Source organism: Aquila chrysaetos, chromosome 5, assembly GCF_900496995.4.
Source record: "Aquila chrysaetos chrysaetos chromosome 5, bAquChr1.4, whole genome shotgun sequence".
In the NCBI taxonomy this organism is placed as follows: domain Eukaryota; kingdom Metazoa; phylum Chordata; class Aves; order Accipitriformes; family Accipitridae; genus Aquila; species Aquila chrysaetos.
Window position 1 is genome coordinate 10,006,585 of NC_044008.1, and position 20,479 is coordinate 10,027,063.

The 20,479-nt window shown below is 36.6% G+C and overlaps 1 protein-coding gene across 4 annotated transcripts in view; it reads left to right on the forward strand.

The window, feature by feature from the left end:
* Positions 1 to 20,479, forward strand: part of SEMA3A (semaphorin 3A) — a 335,619-nt gene that overhangs the window by 306,115 nt on the left and 9,025 nt on the right. For all 4 annotated transcript variants that reach the window (XM_030015370.1, XM_030015368.1, XM_030015367.1 and 1 more), the window contains 4 exons: positions 4,685 to 4,776; positions 7,772 to 7,813; positions 13,504 to 13,661; positions 17,747 to 17,814. In XM_030015370.1, the coding sequence (XP_029871230.1) occupies positions 4,685 to 4,776; positions 7,772 to 7,813; positions 13,504 to 13,661; positions 17,747 to 17,814 (360 nt within the window). The remainder of the gene's footprint in view (positions 1 to 4,684; positions 4,777 to 7,771; positions 7,814 to 13,503; positions 13,662 to 17,746; positions 17,815 to 20,479) is intronic.

Genomic DNA, 20,479 nt, shown 5'->3' on the forward strand with positions numbered 1-20,479 from the left:
CACCATTTTACTTAAGATGAAGATATCTGGCACATACAGGGTGTTTTAAGAAGAGTTGGTATTTAAATAGAAACTTGATATCCTTTCCAAAGCATTTGCAGAATCATACAGCTTGGGCATTTTATCAAAAGTAGAAGTATGCACTCCAAAAAGATATCTTTTCCAGAAAGGTAATAATAAGAAATAACAGTGGCCAGAAATTAGCTGATATGCATTTGCCTAGGTTCAGGGGCTTCAGAACTATGCTGATTAGCAGTTGGTGGATCTGCTGCTTCACCTTTGAAGATTTCCCATTAGTTGACTGGTGTTTCAGTTATGTTGAATAAAAGTATTTTAAACTTCTATCGGACATAATTGCTAGTTATTAGACATTGGCATCATGAAGTCCAAACAAATCAAACCAAAACCCCACTGTTTCTTTTCAGCTTTGGACCAAAAAATATCTGTCTGGCTGTCTGTCTTATAACAGTGCAATTTTTGACTTGCTTTAAGTACAGTTCTTGTACTCTAGACCTGGGGTCAGATTTCCAAAGCAATAAATCTCAAGGTCTCTTTCATGTTGATGCCTGAAATATATTATGAGTAAACTGAGAGCTGATGAAGCTTTGTGTACCAAACACAGTGCATGCGTAGCAGTTCAGAACATTTACTGCAGGAAGTGCAGCTCTGCAGAAAGTGTTCCAGCTCTTTAAAGCTGTGAACTGAGTTATTAGATACCAGTGCTACAATATGTTCTTGCATAAAACATTGAAAAGTAGTTTCATATGATTTTACACAACACATATATTTTCCATCACACATTAGAGACTTCAATGCCATCTACAACTGGCAGTGTTTTGTGCCTTTCAACAAGTCTTCTATGACCTGATTCAGCCCAGAAAAAAAAATTAATGGCAATGCTCCCCTTGGCTGCGATGTGAGGCAACAAGCCCTTCAGCATCCAGAGTATGATGCTGAACAAACATAAGGAGCTGATTTATGTCTACATCTTGAGCACAAGAGGTGGCATTTATCTCACCAAAGTTTGGCATTCTGTCTAAGAAAGATGCATTGGCTTCTGCAAGGGAGAGAGATAATTACTTCCAGAGAGAGATTCATTCTACTTTCTTCGAAATCTCTATTAGAGTAAGATGAACAGTTATGAAGAAGTTCCTGTCTGTTTTCAGACAGTGCTGGAAGACTTCCTTAAACCTGAGCTATAGCTTTTAGATTGTTATCATTACTTATAGTGGTTCTTACCAAAATTAGTCAGGCAAAGTCTCCATCTGAAAGAGCCTCAGTGATACCTAGCTCTTACTTTTGAGTTGGGAATTTAGGCACTCAATTCCCTAAACCACTGATATTCAGGTGTGTGGTAAGTGCTTTGAATCTCATCCAACATTGCTGATAGTTGTACCCAAGAACTGTAAAAGTACTGAAAGATTATTACTTGCACTTGCCAAAAGAGATTGCAGCACCAAACCCCCAGGTTTGTAAGTGCAGAGTGTTATTATTTCTTGAAATATTACTTTTGTCCATAGAAACTGTTCTTTTTCCAGCAGGAGGTTATACCCTCATGGGGACAAGAACAGGCGTTACACCACCTGTGCTTGGAGCTGGGGCACAAAAGATGCTCCGTGCTCCTCTGAGCTCATTATCCTTATTGTGGGTTTCAGAATGAGAAAAGGGCATCTTCCACGCAGGGGTAAAGGAAAAGAGGCAGAACTGAAGCCCTGCCTGCCTTCTGCCAGAAGGCTGCACTGAGCCAGCTGTCAAAGTCAAAGGAACCAGAAACAGATACACAATCAGCACGTATTACATCTTCCCCAAGCAAAGAACAAACCGGGGAGCAGATTAGGGACTCTAGTCACAGTCCAGTTTCCCACTTGATGATCTGAACCTATGACAAAGCCAGAGTTAAGCTCTCTGGGGTATGACTGGATTTTTCTCTGCAGGTCTGTCCCATCAGATTAGATACATTTCTCTGTATTTTCCCACTGCTGTTGCGGCAATCTACATTATTCCCACATGCTGCTGAACTTCAATATGTTGAAGAAATACTTTTTTTTCCTTTTCATTGAATAACTGATGATAATTGAACACAACATAATTAATAGCCACCCAGTGTGGTCACATTTTCCTTTCCTGTGGGTGAAATCTTTAGCCAAGCAGTTTCTTTCCCACTGTGATTGTACCAGTCTGTTTCACAATGGAAATAAAATCATATCGGCATGCTTGAAATTATATCAGAAAAAAACAGGATTTAAGATACGCACTTAATGCATATCCTGAGTGTCTGATGTTTGGGATCATTTGGCACAGTCAACCTACATCTGTCAGTAAAGCAAATTAATAACAGTAATCTTATCTCACTGAGCAGAGCCTATTGATCCTAAAGGAGAAGCCTGATTCCATTTGTGTGAAATTGTTTGAAACAGTACTCTGTAAAACTTGATCTAGAACTCAGATAAAGCCCCGCTTTGGTACCTGTGGCCTGACCAAAGTCGCCGTAGTGATTAACACTGTGTATCTTTGACCTCAGAGGCTTTCTCAAGCATCAAGCAACTGCAATTGTTGCAGGATCCACTTAAAAGTCAGACCTTTTTTTGAAACAACATTATGTGGGGAACTCACGTCTGCTCAGTGCCCACTCAGGCTCCACAGTTTCTCTTGTGCTGTTTTATCACCCCCCCGCTTTATTTCTAGAATATGGCATTTGATGCATTGTGACAGAGGATGGTCATATTCCAGCAGGGAATACAGTCATGACACATTGCTATTCTGTTATATTTATTAGATCAGAGTTCTCTTTTTTTACCCGTACAATGTATTTTCCTCAAAACCACAGTCATAAAATTATCAGGATAATTAAGGAAATGAACTCATCCATTAAATTACAAATGTAACTAACATTAAATTATCTGTTGTTCTGAATTACTCTGTTGTAGAAATGTGGATTTTTTTCTTCTTGTTTTAAAGCTTATATTGCATTTGTTCTGTATTGTTCTCAATATTTCTTGAATTAAGTATATTCAATTAGTAGCAGTAACCATAATGAAAACCACTTCCAAACCAACTTATCTAGTATATTTTACTAGCTTAGTTTGTACATGTAGCTGCCTAAATAAAAAGAAAGTTGTGCTTTGCTTTGTTTTTGTTGTTTTAAGAAAGAACTGTTTTTTCTTTTTTAAAGAATCTGTGAATATGTGACTAATGAAAGAAAACAATAATGTACATATTTTGTGGAAAATAAGTCACTTCTTTCTAAACTTCCAAAAATATGTACTTAGAAACCAACATCTGCTTAAAGGGGAGCAGATGGAAAAATGAAAATCTCAGTTCTACAGGATATTGTAGGATTTTTAGAATATTTTAATACAAATTCATGTAAAGAAGTTGAAATACCAGAATTTTCTTGTGAAATCAATAGCTTTTAAGTTAAGTCACCTTATAAAGATGTTTTCAACCTGTGTAATCTATTTTTTTTTCAATTTTATATGTATTTTCAATATCAAAGTGGTGAGTTGTCATCTTTTTAATCAGAAGTTTCGACTAACACACACAAATATATATACATACAAATTTCGTTTTAATTTTGTGTAATTGATGGTTAATCCTTGTTTCAAGAATGTTGACCTTTATAGTTCTGTTACTTTGAGAATTTTACCCATTTAAAATGCCTTATATTTTCCTAAACTATTGCTGCTATAGAATGTGCAACATGAAAAGTCCTCAGGGACGTGGTTGTTATTCCTATGATACATTTACAGGGCACTACACTTGGCTGGTTAAAAAGAAAAGTCACATACAGAGTGTTTCCATTTCAGAGAGTCTGCAGTGATGTGTACCAACCTAGAAATGATTCTTTTCTTTTTTGTTGTTCCCTGTAAATTCTGTTCGTGGAAACAAACAAATAAATCACAGATGCAGAAGCTGTAAGTCTCAACCTTATTCACAAAACCAAAGGCTGTAGCTCTGGAATTTCAAGCATTGGCCTTGTTCACGTTAAAGCCAATTGCAAAACTCCAAGAATGTAAGTGGATATAGTATTAAAATGCTGGCACACATCTATTTCTAAACAGAAGAAATAAGTTGTATTGCTTTTTACCCCTCAGCTAAGACCAGTGTCTAAGACACAGCGAAATATAGATGCCTTAAGGGGCTTATACATCTTAGGTACTTTGTTTGACACAGGGAAGATCGCATGTACTTAAGAGAACTAGCGGTTTCATCTGTCTAACAACATTTGTCCAGATGTTTTTATATCGATACTGAGCCTTCTGACAGCATCTTCACATGCATTTTAAGAATGACAAACATCATATTCAAAATGGACAATAAAACATGCCTGGGTAAATTTAGTGCATTTCCTTCCTCAATTAAATGACTGAAACAGCTGTCATTTTATACTGTCACTTAAATAGTATTTCAGTCCTTTTCATTCTTTAATAACTATAGTAGTTTTTATCTTCTTTGTTGCATTTTGATAATTGAAAGACTTCAGTGAAATGTCCCACTGAAATTTGATGTTTTTCTAGGTTATTTTAAAAAGCAGTTGGTATTTTGAACAATGAGTGCTCAGAGATAGGTGACTTCACAATCTTTATATGTGCAATAATTACGTACTACAGGAAATACTGGCTGCCCTGAAACTGAAGTATGCATCTTAAGCACCTGAAAACTTTTTTTTTTTTTTCCCCCCAAGATATTGGAACAGTTCTTAAAGTGGTTTCAATTCCTAAGGAGACTTGGCATGAATTAGAGGAAGTCTTGCTGGAAGAAATGACAGTCTTTCGGGTAAGTGCAGCTAGATTTCAAGTGTCAGGTTGTAGATTTCTCTGTGGACAGCTGCAAACTAAACTTCTTGCAGTCTAGCCAAGGAATAGCCTGGCATACCCCTCTAATTAGCTTGTCATTTGGAGACCCAGACACTAGTCAAAATAAACCTTGAAACTTTCAGTGCTAGCTGGAGGTTAATGATAAAAGAAATGGCATTCTGGGCTCTTGTTTTGTGGCTTAAAAAGTAAATTAGTATCTCTGAATCTTAGAGCTATTACATGCTGTAGTTAAATACGTATCTGTGAAAGTCTGGGAATAATGCCTGTCTGTTTTCTCCCACAGTGATATGCAATACACGAATCTTATAGTTGCATCAGATCTTAACACTATTCAGACTATCAGCATAATGTAACTAGGAAGATACTTTAGGAAAAACAGTGAACTGCACTGATTCTTTATGCCTAATAATCTGAGAAACAAAGTGTTTATATTTTCAAAGGTGTCTTTAGGGTCTCATTTTCATGGGTTGACACAAGACACCATAAACACCCCCTAATCTTTCGTACTTTCTCGTGAAAATCAATCTTTTGCATTTTTCCTATCTGAGCCACCTAAAAACTACGGCATCCCGTAGGCACTCCTGCAGATCGAGGCCAAGTAAACCTTTCAAACACTTCCCAGACAGAAACCAGGGATGTCTCATGTTTTGTACACAACAACAAATCATTTACGTTCCCCACGTTATTCTTTTTGTCAGTGCCGTTTTATGGCACCATTTCACAGGCCCCAGGCTTTCAGGGGGTTGATACCTAGCTGGGAGGGCGAGGTTAATCTGACAGCGTGAAGATGATGCTTGCGTGCTCGGAGAGCCCCACCATCGTGTGGTCTCGCTCCAGATGTGCTGACAAGGGCTCCGCTCAAAACCTGCCACGGGGGCCCAGCCACCAAGTCCTCATCATAATCAGTTGCCAACCCTTTATCTTTGGTTTCTGAACAGATACAACATATCTAAACAGAGCTTGAGTATCTTTTTATTATTACTTTCAATATTATTTTTATTTTTTTCTTATGGGCAATCTGGCCGTTAGTGGTACGAATCTTGCACAGAAACCACTGTTTTGAGTGCAAGATACCACTGAAAAATGGGTATCTCTGTTTCTGCAATCCATGGGGGTTTTTGAGGGCAGAAATGTGGCAGGGTTTCTTTCTTTTTTTTTAACAGAAAAATAAAGTAGAAACTATGAGGAGAAAATGAGACAAGTAATTTGTGGCTCCCAGCTTTTTTTCTTTTTTATACACGCAAAAGTCATTACATTAATGCAGGGTAAATTGGCAATTGTTGATAATGTATGAGTCTCTTCCCTAAATCAAGTAGAAGTGCCAAGCTAAAGGAGATCAGAGAAATATAAAAGTGAAAGAAAGAAAATAAATGGAGTGAAAGTTTTATTTCAGAAAGGCTTTACAGAAGTAGAATGGTTAATGGCAAATTCAAGTCTGGTATTTTACTTTACATGTGTATTTATTCATTACACAAAAGGATTTGGGTGTTCTGATTTACTTGAAAGCTCATTTATCTCCTTTGGCATGTATTTAAGCCTTAAAGAGGGCATTAATGTACTTCAGTGGAATAAGCAGAATTTGTATGCATAAGATATGGATCTTTCAATAGGGAATTTGCAACAGATTTTACATGTACAAATGTAAGTTTTTGTTAGTTACTAAAGAGTCTACGTGCATCATAAACAATGTATTTTGATGCTTAAATTTCAATGTGCTGAATACAATGGTTTTCATTTATAATTCCACGAAACTGAAAGTCTTCCATATCCGTTACGTTGATAACAAATGCCTCTTTTAACCCCATTTGTGCAATATTTCTCTGCACAGCTGAGCAAACAAACTAATGAATTCAATTTTCATTCAAATGTTACACTTAATTGATGCTCTCTAATATAAGGTCTATTAACCCATTTGTAAAGGCAAGTCCACATGCTTAACATCCAGTGACCCATATCAAATTCCTTCAGGATAAGCAAGTTGAAAAGCTACACAAGTATAAAAGCTTAATAAGGACTTTATTAATGTACATACATAACTAAAAGTGTGATGTGTGGGATCAGCAGCAGATTTTGAGATGGAATGAAGTTCATACAGAATTGACTTGCACACTTTGTAACCAAATTATGCCACTTTTACTCTCAGGATTAAAATCCATTCCAGCAGCTGGACCTAAAAGGTGTAACAGTCTTTTTAGTCAGATCTAAACATACTTAATCTGTTCAATATTTCTTACAGTCTCTCATGTAAGACAGTAGATATTGGTTTGACATCTGCTTGCTACAGATAGCATAATTAAGAGTTGACTTAGCTAGGAGAACGATAACTATCCTAATGAGCCATTTGGTTGATTAAATAATGGGTATTCCAGGGTGCAAAAAACCTCTTGCCAGTTTTAGCTCTGTGTTCTGCAAATATGAGTAACTTCCTTGTACGTGAATAGCATGGTACAGTCAACAAGATTATGCTTGGGATTAAGGCTTGTTCTTATGAATAAAATTTCACAGGAATGGGTTTTTCACATTGATACGGTTAAAATGTATTGCCTACTTCAGTGTTATCACCTTTAATATATAGTATCTACATATTTTGATACAGCCATTATTATTTTCATATTACCTGAGAGGTTCTTTAAATGTAGTTTTAATATTAAGTGTAGAAATTAATTTCAAGATGTGAAACTAATAACAAAGTAATCACAATGAAACTGCAATAATCATGGAAAGTGATATATCTACAAGCAACATAGCAATCAAAGATGCACTCAGGTATGTACATGCATTCTAATTCACTTACAGCTAGAAACTATTCCACTGCAAAAGACAGCAAGAAACGCCGTTACTACAGAGCATCTAGTTTAATTTCAGGGTTTCTAGGTTGAGCAAATAACATTCTAGCAGAATTTTTGTGTTTATAGAACTCATTTTATATTTTAACTTTTTTTTTTTTCCCTTAGGAACCCACTGTTATTTCAGCAATGAAGATTTCCACAAAACAGGTACTATGTGCACAAACTTTAAATCACTTTTAAATATTTATTGGTCTTTGTGTTTTAGAGACAGTAACTTGGCAGTCAGTAGAGACATATTAATTACAGCAGCAGCATCCCATCCCTTTACATAAACATCAGTAGTTTCTCAGGAAAATGTGACATGCAAAGGAGAAAGGAAAAGTCTAGTTTGTGTTACTTACTGGCAAGGTGGAAACTAAACACAAAGTTACCAGCTGTCTGGAGGCTCTCTAGAAAAAAAAAAAAAAAAAATCCACATTATGGAATCTGTTCTCATGACAGAGAAACTGTTCAAAAGAAGCAGCCAAACTTTGTCCCTTGCTTTAATGGGACTAGCTCTACTCTCTGTAGGAATAGTCTAGTATAAAACGCAGATAGTGGAACCAAAGACTGGAAATAAGACATCCTCCTGTCTTTCTGTCCAATACCCTTTCCATTCCTGGATGTGCACCATTCAGCTTTAACAAAGAAGGTAGGTCTGATTTAGTCCAAATTTTCCATGGCTTTCTGGTTCAGTGACATGGTTAGGATATGGGTTCCAGACTCCAGAATTTATAGTTCCTGCTTGCTGTTGAGTGCACTAATAACTAACTTCTTAAAGAAAAGATATATATTATAGCCTTCATTGTAGAACAGACCATAACTAAAATGAACTGGACTTCTTGATGGATGGAGGTAAAGTTTTGTCTGATTTACAGTAAAGGTGATTCCTGCATTTCTGAGCCAATACGGGCAATTATTATTAGGCTTCTTTGTGAAGCAGCTGATGAATTATGTAGTCATGCAAAGAACATTGGGTTGCAGTCCTGGAGTGAAGTGGGTATTGGGGGCCTATCTTCCAGTTCTGCCTGGAATTAGGTAGATGGATCCCAGCCACTGTCATTTCCTGTCTCAGACGTCTGAGACAGACATAAAATTTAGTGTCAAATTTAACATAACAAAACTCTTTTTTTCTTCCTTTTTCATATTTGTATTGATTTGGAGCCTAATTCGGTAAATACAAGCAACTTGTTCACACTTATTAACTTTTTCATTAATGTCATTGTTAGTAAAGAGGAGATTTGGTATTACTTCCAGGACTGGGTGCACTAAAAAATGTGTGTGTTATAAATAAGATTTACTTAATTCATCTACCTCACCCTATACGTTATTAAACAGAAGTTGAATTCATTCTGTAATGGGCAGTGCCCAATATTATGTTTGAAATGGTGCATATTTAACTCAGAATTCACTGTATTTAGGAAAGTTGTCTGAAAACATTCATGTATTTGACAGAAAACATTTTGTTTGGGGACACTCTTCTAACATAGTTTACCACCTAAAATAACAAAAATGGCAGGACAAAAAAAAAGTACTATTGAATACTGGGATATTTAAAAACAAACCTGTCAAGTTGTATATATGTTCACATCATACCGAAATGCTCTGCTCTGGATTATTTTTATAAGTACATTCCCTCAAAGCAGCCAGTCATATTTGATAATGGACCATGCATTTTCATACAACTTCTTCTTCAAAGCATCTGTAGTTATTCAGGAGAGATTACAATTTTCCCTGAGTCTTTTGAAAACAAATTTACACTGCTAAAATTGTCTAAAGCTAAAAAAGAGCATAAAACACAAGTTATTCAGGCAGAGTTAAGCTCATGAAAAATCAACCACCCTCAGGCTAAAAATGACAGAATCATGATACAGTGTGACAAGCTTTTGGCACTGTGTCTCTGTATCAAATAAGTATATGGCAACATGTTTCCATTTTGTATTTATGATTTAAAAATACTGTAGTTTTATAACTCAAACACTTTACTCATTGTGTTCTGATAAGGAGGACGTTTTTCATATAAACAGCATGATAATTCTATGCATTGTAGAAAGCAGGAACATGAATTTTAAACAGCAAAACCAACATGTCCTATTGAATATCTTTAAAGCAATCACTTCATTTTATTTTTTCCCTAACAATTATTTCATCCAATTACAAAAACATGGCATGGGGAGTTTCTTCTTGGTTTTGAGTGTTTTACTATGCTGGTTGTTCAAACCTACCTCTTTTGCCATCATGCCAATATGATATGTTACCAATGACTCTTCTTCTGAAAGACTAAAATCTACAAATTCTTCAGGAGCAGAACTTAGCTTAAGTTTTAAATTATATAAAAGTCTAAGGCTCCCATATGTCTCTCTGTGAGTATGAATTTGGCCCTTGAGCGAGAGTGACTTAGAGCAAGGAAATTTAGCCTTTGTGTGCAAAACTGAGCCTTGATACAGCCCTTCTCAAGTCTGCTGTGTTTAACTCACAGGAATTTTATTTCTATTTTCTCACTGAAGCTACATATTCCTCCCAATTGGGTTCAGAGCCCTAGGCTTGTGTAACCTTACCACCTAAACAACTTACGCATGGTTAGCAATAGAGGCAAACCTTCGGAGGACAGCATCCTAGAGCCACTGTAACACCCTGCAGCTGCCTAAATTCACAGTTCTGTGGGAGCCAGGCTTCCAGGGAAACCCTGGCTGCCACTTAGACCTGAGCCTATCAGGTGGGGCTCCCTAATTTTTCCCTGGATCTAAAAATGTGGAAGCAAGCCAGAAAGTCAGGCCTGACTTTCAATCAAAGGTGACTTTTTGTGGAGCAAGCTCTCATCTTTTTCTCAGGGTCAGGTTTGTGATCCTCTGTTTCAAAAATCCATTGGATTTCTGGTAAGATGGGGAAAAAATAAGGAGATCCTTGGCTGATACAGGCCATCTCCTTATCTGGCGAACTGCTGCGAAGAGCTTTTCTTTCTATCCATAAGATTCTCAATCAAAGGCAAGGCAGAGACCTTTGGAAAGACTTTAGTGACTACTTTTATAGTACTGTTCACAAAGTACTGGATTTTATTCAGAGATCACCATTTCTGTCCATAGAGAGCATATAGAAAGGACCAGCTCAAAATGGATATGTCACTTAAACAGCCCCCTGAACTATTCTGTATCAGTTACTTTTTAAGACATAAAATTAAATTAAATGGGATTTGAATATGATGCTCCCTGAAGTTCCTTTAAAAATTCTGTTCTTTTTTTAAGCATTACATTTTTTCATCTCTCTCTTTTTTTTTAATTGCAAATGGAAAATTCTCAGTTATCTCTTTGTCCAGCTTCTAGAGAAAGACTGCATTTTGGGCAGCACCGTGGGGCAAACAGAAACCACTGGATTGCTTAAAACATTAGTCTCCTCAGCTTTTCTGGAATTCTGATACTTCTGCAATAATTTTTAGAGGACAACTTCCCCCCCCCGGTTTGATCTGATAATCAGTTGATTTATTAAATTAACAACCTCCTGGGAGAGACTCTTTGCCCAGAAGGCAGTTTGACTGTGTATGGCAAAGTAAGGTCAGACCATTGATGCAAATCATTCTGTTACTATTTTCTGAATTTCATACTGCCTGGATTTATATATTATTAGTGTCCAGAATAATGATCACCAGCTGGATTCTAAAACCATGGTCAGAAGAGCAGCAAACAGGGCAGCAGCCTTCAGGCTGTGCAGCACCTGAAACACGTGCTGTAGGTCACTAACTGAACTTTATGAACTTATCGACAAGGAATAGAGTCTTTAAGTAACCCTATTTTGGCCTCATTTTTTTTTTTTTTTTCCTTACGGTGTTTCTGGTCATTCTTTAATTCTAAAGGCATTTATTAGAAATCAGGGAGATGTTTTTGACAAAATGAAATTGGTTACAGAGGTACATAGGAAACCATTGCACCATTCTTCTTTATTTTCCCATGTGCATTCTCTGGGTTGATTTTTATATTATTTGCACCACACGTTGCTACATGCTTATATAGATATTAATGCCCCAATTACATAGGACTCAGATCAATGCCATCTGGACATTTAAGATACTTAACTTAAGCTCTAATTTGACCTATGCTGCCTCCATAATCAGTAAAGAGAAAAGGCATCCCTTGAGAAATGGTTAGGTCACCTAAGAATTGAATTGCTGCTCTTTTTACTGCAGAACGTACCCCTAAGCTGGGTACTTGATTAAGTGACTTAAGTTAGACAGAATCAGCTTATCATGTCTGCTGCCTGTCATCTGCTTCTCAAAGATACAACACTAACTGGGGACTGGTATGTACAGTCAAGGCTTTGTGTGGAGCTCTGTGTGGTCAGAGATTTTTGCCCAGAGAATGTGGGTTTACAGCCCAGCTATGGCACTATAATAGATGGAAGCAGCTGCTTAAAAAGGGCTTAGTTTTCAATTTACTAGTGAATTTTCCTTTGGGTGCTTTCCTTGTCATATTTTCCTTGAGAAAATACTGGTGTTTATATAAATGCACAGGATGTTTCTGTTACAATTAATATGTCTGTATAAACTGCCAAGCTCCTGTCTCTGAAAGAAGTTAACACAACACCTTTTATGAGTATTTTTGGGTTTGCTGTCTCCTGGTATCCAGTGCTCATCATTTCTAGTAGGTAGGTGACCCCAGCCACCTTCCATCCCCGAATTCCCTGGAAATGATACCTCTGGGACATTGCAGTGCAGGAGATGAAGAATTTTGATAATATTTCTTGAAATCCTGTTTTTCACACCATCTTCATGTTTTCTAAGAATAAAAAATGAATACAGATTTGTATTTTCTTGGTGGGACTGCTTGGAGTGGGACCTTAAAAAGAAATGTATTAATTGCTCCACCATGGGTGCTGGGTGGCAAAGTTTAAGTTTTTGGTAGCACAGTGTCAGTGTTTCCAAAACAGAAGGATTATGCCATTTAATTTTTGTTTATCTATTAATTTTGTTTTCCCCTAGTTTTGCATCTCAGAGGGAACTGTATTTACTTACTACGCTCACACTTGTTTTCTTTGTGAATTAGTGCTAACCTGGAATATCTCTGTTTGGACTTTCACGTGGGATCAGTAGTTCAGTTTCCTTATGTCCCTCTGGGGACCAACTTCTTTAATGGACCACATGAATTTGATATCAGAGAGGAAACTGAGAGTGGCAAGATATTCTGTTGTGATGCCATACAAAGCTGTAGTTCATTTTGTATGCAAGTTTTTTGATATACTTCATGGCTTGTCTCTGCATTTGAACTACATCTTTCACTGAACAATGTTTTTTATCCAAAATAAAGTAATGATACATTTCAGTTAGAGTATGTGACCTATAGAAAAGAGTATGAAGCATCAGAATTATCAAACATGCAGAGAAGTGCATGCATGGCAGCACTTCCAAGCTGAAATGTCTTAGCATCAGTCAGACGTAATTTATATTAGGTTTCCTCCACACATACACAAATCAGTCATATATAAGAAATTTGCATTAAAGTTGTTTTTATTTTTCTTTAGATTCAAAAGCATATTCTCCATTGTGTGCTGTCACTGATTATAGCGCTTTCCCAATGCAGGGATCTGAATACAAAAGAAAAAATGGAAGAGTACTTTAATTTTTCTTACTGTTTGGAGAAGCCACCGAGAGTGTCATAAAAAAAAAATCAAAGTTTTTCCTATTTGTTTTTTTTTATGCTGAGGACATTTCTCTTCTCATTCCTTCAGTGTACATCTGGATCATGATCCTTTATTGTATTTGTAACGGTCCTAATATATTATTATATAACCTTTTTTTATGCTTTCCTAGCAAAAAAATGGTAATTTACAATTTTTTAAAATTCTTTTTTGTTTTGTAACTTTTATAACAGCAACAGCTCTACATTGGCTCAGCCACTGGAGTTTCACAGCTTCCTTTACACCGCTGTGATGTGTATGGAAAAGCATGTGCTGAGTGTTGCCTTGCAAGAGACCCTTACTGTGCCTGGGATGGTTCGTCTTGCTCACGTTACTTCCCCACTGCTAAGAGGTAGGGACAGTTTCAGATGTCTGCATGGTTTGCTATTTGTTTTAACTGATGGTCTCAATATGACCAGAGGGCTTTGGAGATTTTTCACGGAATGGTTAACTGGAGCCCTTTCTCTTCCAAAGAAAACATAATTGTGGGAGTTACAAGCAATATGAAGTCTTGGTTGATTTAAAGTGAACACTGCTACTTCTTGGGTTGGCTTAAAAAGCTGTTGTAAGAAAACATCCAGAAAAGAGTTGTCTCTGAAATGAATTCATAACTTTTATATTCAGTAATAAACAGCAAAAACAAAAAATGCCTTTTCTCTTAACGAGGAGGGGGCTTGATATTAAAATAAAAGAACTACTGTGCCCAACTAAATTATTGTGCATTTTCATGAATTCTCATTCAAAGGAAATATTTATAGAGTGTTTGGACATGAATGGAAATTTATTGTTTAGTGATATATAACATTATTGTTATTATTCAAAAGTATAACTTGTATGTGTTGATGTGTGTCTAAATGCTACCAGATCAGAACAATCACTATTTCACATTCACTCTGCACTGATGCTGAGGGTTTTGCAATGCAAAGGTTAAGGGAAGACAGACTCTGCAAGTGAAAAATATAATTTTTATAAAAAATGTACAAGACCTAGTTGCCTGATCTGAAGATTTAAAATAATATTTTCTTTGCCTGCCTTTATCTCTGAAATTCTTTCTCTTAAGATATATAAGCTAGCTATTGAACAGTTCTTAGCTATGGAAGTAGAAATTAGGAATAACCGAATTGATAATCACTTGCAAATAAGAACAGCTATGGGTTAGTGTTGAGATGCTGTAATAAATTGACTAAAATGATAAAAAAGTGCTCACATTAAATCGAATATGCCACATCTCACACTTTTAAAGAAACCAGGAGTCCAAGGGTTTACATGCATAAGGAGCCTTTATAGTTATTTTAAAATTAATAACAAATACTTAGTTGAGGTTTGAGGGATTCCAAATTCCAGATTTGGATTGGTTGTTGCAGTAGGTGAAATGTGGTAAAGGGTGAGAAGTAGCCTTTGTGTCACAGACTTTTCAGATGGAGGGGATTAACATTTCAAGGTTTGCATTACAATGTATCCTAAACAAATACTGATGACAAAAGAAAAAACTGCTTATGGAACATCAGGTTTTATTTTTGCACCAGGAAACAGAGTTAATCTGAGACAAGTTTTTTGTGAAATTTTTTAGGAAAGAATTAAAAAGGAGAAACTGAACCAATCCCAAAAGAAGAGCTGGTCAAATTTTCTCAGCTGCATGGGTTAAATTCAAATTTGTGGTGGAAGCACGGCAGTTTCTTTGTAGGAGGAAGAGGAAAGAGAGGAGACGCAACATTGAGGTTTTCAAGGAGAGTCTAAGAGATTGATTTGGTCTGAAATTTTTAAGGGTTAGAAGTCAGCGTGGTTGAGTACTGCCTCTGAGTCGAAGGAGACAGTAAAGTCAGGAATCACTGAATCACTCTTCTCTGCTACCTCCCTCCTAATCTTTATCCCTCAACCTCACCCCTCCTCAGCTTTCATTAGCACCCATTCCTACTCCCAGCCCATCTCAAGACCCATAGAGCATATCATCCTGTAGTTCATCTGCTTACACTGATGGAAGATATAGGGCTTTTTGTCTTTTTCTTATCTGTCTCTCCAATTTATTAAGCAGCAGACCAGGGTCACTGTTGCCATCAGGGGTAAAGGGACAGGGACCTCTTCTTACAGGGATTAAGGGGCAGGGTTACTGGGGCTAAACTGGGTTGCACAGCTACAGGAAAACCTTGAGGTGCAGAATTTACTCTTCTTGAGGCCACTATGAAAGAAAAAGTAAGTCCTGAGAGGCTGGGAACCTGACAAGGCATTCAGAAAAAGCCGCTGAGCCCCCAGGGTTCACCCCTTTTTCCCTTGGCAGCAGCAGCAGCAGAATAAAAGGTCTGTTAGTGGGGGAGAGGATCCTCTGTTTACCTTGTACCTGCTGTACCCACTGCCTCAAGCCAGCTTTGAATGCCTGTATGGCAAAATCAGCATTGCTGGAAACAGCTTAAATGTCAACATTTTCCTAATAACGAATCCTTGTAATTTTAGGCTCCAGAAATATTGGGAAAGTTGAGTCCTGAGGCAATTGCACAGATGCTTTACTAATAGTTGGTTTGGGGTTTTGTTTTGTTTTTTTCCTTCTTTTTTAAAAAGGAGCTTTTATGAGCCATGATTTTAATTTACTTTTCTTTCTTTGTGTATTTTACAAGTCTAAGTGACAGTTCAGAGCTCCTGTAGTGTGACCACTTAACTTTACCCCATGCAGATGTGTTCTGGTTCATATTTCATAGATCATCATGTTGATACAACGGTGATATGTGCGACATTTTCCTGAGATTCTAACTAAACATTTCATCCAAACTCCATTGACAGCAATATGAGTTGTTCCACAGACTTCTTTTCTACAAATAGTATCCTATAAATATGCTGCATTTCAAAATTTAGGAAGGAGTAACAACATTTTATGGTTTCTTATGTTTTGGTGTATTTTTATTCATTGGTAATGAGTAATATGAAAATGATATGTGAAATCAGGATTAGTACATTTTTTGAATCCTATGTCAATAGAAGGTTCCTTCTTATTAAAGCATGTTAATTCACTAGGGTAATTTTAAATAAGTTTTTATTCAGAAAGATATAAAAAATGCATATTCTGAATTGTTTTTTCCCCAAAAAACCCTGTTGCCATACTTCACATAACTAATTTCAGTTTTAACATTTCAGTAGTTTTCAGTGCAAAAAAAAAAAAGGTTCAAATCTTTCAGCCAAGAGGAGTCAGCTGTGCAGTTGATGGTGCCTTTGTGAGAACTCTTAGTATGTGCTGATGCTGGGCTGTTAGTGAGAGTCTGCAAACAGGGCCAGTGAACAGAAGAGAGATGGTCTCTGTATTGCAGAACAATGGCTTTTTAAAAATCAGGGCTGTTGTCACAAGGGAGTGACCAACAGTGCTTTTTACAAGGCTACTTGACTTTTGCATATCCGTTGCTGGATGCCATAATCTGAAATCACAGCATTGTTCAGCAGCCTAATCCTCTTTGTTCTCCTCTAATTTTGCAAGCCCTCAGGCTTTCTCTGATTCCTAAAGTAAAGTGCTCACACTTGAAACACATCTTTGTTTGCCTTGTTCTTTTTTCTTTTTTTTATGAAACGCTTTTCTCTGGCTCAGTTGAATTTTGTGTCAGCTATTTAAATTAAAATAGGAGCAGACAAAGAGAGAAAAACAAATGCAAAATAAAACTGTATTTAAAAGCTTTCTTCTGTGAAATACAATATTTTTTAGCATAAATCAATATGTTTTCCAAAAGAGCCAGTGGAAATCAAGCTGGGGAAAGAATACACTATGTTAAATGGACACGCAATAAAAGCTAGAACCTGGACTCAAACTACAAAGGATGGAATAAACGACATTTCAAAATCTTCCTATCAAAGTGTTTTATTCTCTTTATTCTAAAGACAAAGCCATTGCAACAGTTTTGGAAAAGGTTTTATCAGAAATTTTTTGGTGAGATCTGTAGCGGCTGAAATGATCTATGTATTTTAATTTAGATTTTGTAGAAAATACAGCACTTTGACATTGTTTCAGAGCTAACATTTCATTTTAACTAAAAGATGCCATGATACTTAAAGTATTCTGTACTTGCAGAAAAGCTGTAGCTTCTTCACGTTTTCTGATGCGTGTTCAACTTACTGTATATACTTTGATCCCTTAGCAGTCCCTGTATCTATGAGTCAAGTAATGAAGCTGCCTGTGATCAATATTGCCAACACAGTTGAAATAAACTTCACAGGCTCAGTGCAAGAGATGTGTATTTACCAGCTTCTGAAGATTTTACCTGTAAGAATAAAGGCTGATTCTACAAACTGTGATAATGCATAGGATATGGTAGTAACAATATTATCTCCTTCTGAATGTTGTTTAGGTGCACTTGTGACCTATGTAATTATATGTATGTTCCATTTGTTCCTCTTCGGTCATGTCAAATGTGAACACTGACCACTGTGAAGGTCACTAACAGTTTTCAAATATGATATTTGCAGGCGTACTAGACGACAAGACATCCGAAACGGAGACCCGCTTACCCACTGCTCAGACCTGCAGCATCATGGTGAGTTATGGGTATGACTGAAGTACGACTAATTTGTATGTAATTTACAGACTGTGCATGAGAAGAGTAGGATGCACATGAATGATTTGTTGGTGAAATTGTCTTGAACATCTGGGAAAGAGGAATGTAATACATCATTAACCCAATTTAGATTGCTTACAATGGCCTGGAACAGACACTAAAGGCTAGGGGTTTTTTTGTTTGTTTTTCCTCAAGTTAACAGTTTTAAGCATTTCAGTTTTTCTGCTTTGCTTACCTGATAGTACCGTACCATCAGGCTAGGCATATTATGTCAGAAAAGATTTGTATCTCCTTCAGAACAGCAAGAAGTATGTACATGTTGCTTCATATAGTTTGTATAGGATGATAACCAAACACACAGTTAACTACCTTGGCTAAATATGGAATGGTCTTTGTTGTAGGTACCGCTCTAGCAGCCCTTAAGATCAGGATACTCCTTGCAGCAGGCCTGTCCTGTGTGCTTTCAGCATGGTTTTCTTTGACATCTTTTGGTTTTGTTTTTTTGTTGGTTGTTTCATTTTCACAGTTTATTGACCAGATCTTCCTTTCTTGAATTGTTTGGCTGATAAACTTCTCACAGTTACCAATTTGTTGCCAAACTCTTCAGAAGATCTTCACTCAGAAAATGAAAAATGTTCATTTTGCTGTAAGTGAAGAGAACACTTAGGCAATACTTCCCTCTGCTGGAAGAAATGATTACTCATGTTTGTGGTACATCTATAATAACAATTAAACCACTGGCCAAATTTCTGGGATAAATAAAGAAGGGGTGGCTGAAAATGGAGATACTTCAAAACCTTCATGTCCTTCCAGTCCTTGTAATAGCAAGAATGATAAATAGTCCAAAGTTGTACTTTTGTGTCAGCTATAATTCACCACCCCTACGTTTCAGTAATAGTTTTCTCTGTCTTCCTTTGTAATAAATTGAAATTCACAGCTAACGTTACTATGGCTTTTCTTTTTACTTCTTCTTTGTCAGACTCAAGCCAAGCTACTCAGAAGGGAAAATGGTTTGGAAAAGTGCATGAATAGACTATGATCAATATGCAGTTGTCACTTTTTGAGAACTCATGAATGCACAACTAGTTTAGATTTGAACTAGTCAATGTGGACCAGTAGAAAGTTCACAAATTTCCAGTTGCATGATATCTAGTAATGCTTATAGGGTGCAGATGAGACCATCTGTATATTGGGGTTGAGATGACATTTTCAGTTTCCCAATAGGAAAATTTTACCAGGCACTAAACATGGATTTTATTACCAGCAGAAGCATGTCTTAGCTTTATCTTGCTAGTATCTGAACTTTTTACTCATGGGTAAAATGATGATCTGGACATGTCCAGGGTTTTTTAACGTTCTCTTGCCCTTGCTAGCTGTCCTTTATATACAACTGTAGGTCTGTTCTTTACTTTCATAGACAAGAAAAGGATTTCAAAACACTTTGGTTTTTATAGCTTCCAATATATGGTAAACATATTTGTCTAAAAAGATATCTTCTGTCCAAAGGCAAGTGATTCAGCGCAGTTTTTTCATGACAACAGTCATGAGAACTCAAGGTCAGGAAAAAGCTATTTTATGGCACACCTATCACAAGGAGCTTTCATACAGCTTTGTCAAAATGAGCAGAGCAAGCATGAGACAAGATATCACTGAAAATTTTACTTAATCGCGAGATGAAGCCAGCATGATTAGAAGAATCAGTAACTTACAAAAAATACTGAGGGAATGCAGTTCTAGGTCCTAGACTTTAAGGAAGCACTGTCAAAATACTTAATGAACATTTTAGATTGTTCTTGAGTGAAATTTTCTCTAAATTAATTCTGAATTGTAAATCTATAAAATTATGCTGTAGTTACTTGTCATTTATACATGATTGTGCACTGTAGAGACAGCTGCATGGCCCATAAACTTCCTATGCCAACTTATGCTGAGTTTTTCCTTGGTTATGACCAGTATTTTCCTGGACAACAGATGAAGAATTAGATTTGTCTATAGCCAAAAATAAGCTCCAGCAATCATTTTCTACTTGTCTACACATTCCTTTGCAGTAACTGCCAGTTGATTCTCCGTGTGAACCAACAGAAACAAGAAAAAAGAACAATCTCTTAGTGTATATCTCACTTTTAAAGACATTGCAGAAACTTACTTTGATATCAGTCTGAAGCAATAATGCTTTTAATAAGGTTTAGGTAGCTCTTTCAGTTGCCCTTTTGTGCAAATGTATAAGTAGTATAAAATGACTACACAACAACATTAGAGGGAGCTGAGGATCATTAGCTGTACAGGTGTTTGGCCAGGCATTAATGCTTAAATCTAAAAGCATGGTCACCTTTGTGTCAGCTAAAGAACATTTTTTTTGAAGTGTAACATACTAGTGCTATCAAGAAATTAATCAAGTTCTTTTTTTGAAGAATTTGTAAATGAAGGGGCAGCTTTGTTTAGGTGATATTTCCCAGGGGAAGCTCAAAGAATCACTCTGAATTTGACTGTATAGTGAGATGCGTTCATCTGCAAGGCAATTTTGGTATAAGTACTTAGCCTTTCATACTTCTTCGGTTATGTCAGAAATTATGTATTTAAAGGATATTTATCAGGGTAGTAAACTGATACTGCTGTTGGATTCATTTGGGGAATTACAGCTCTC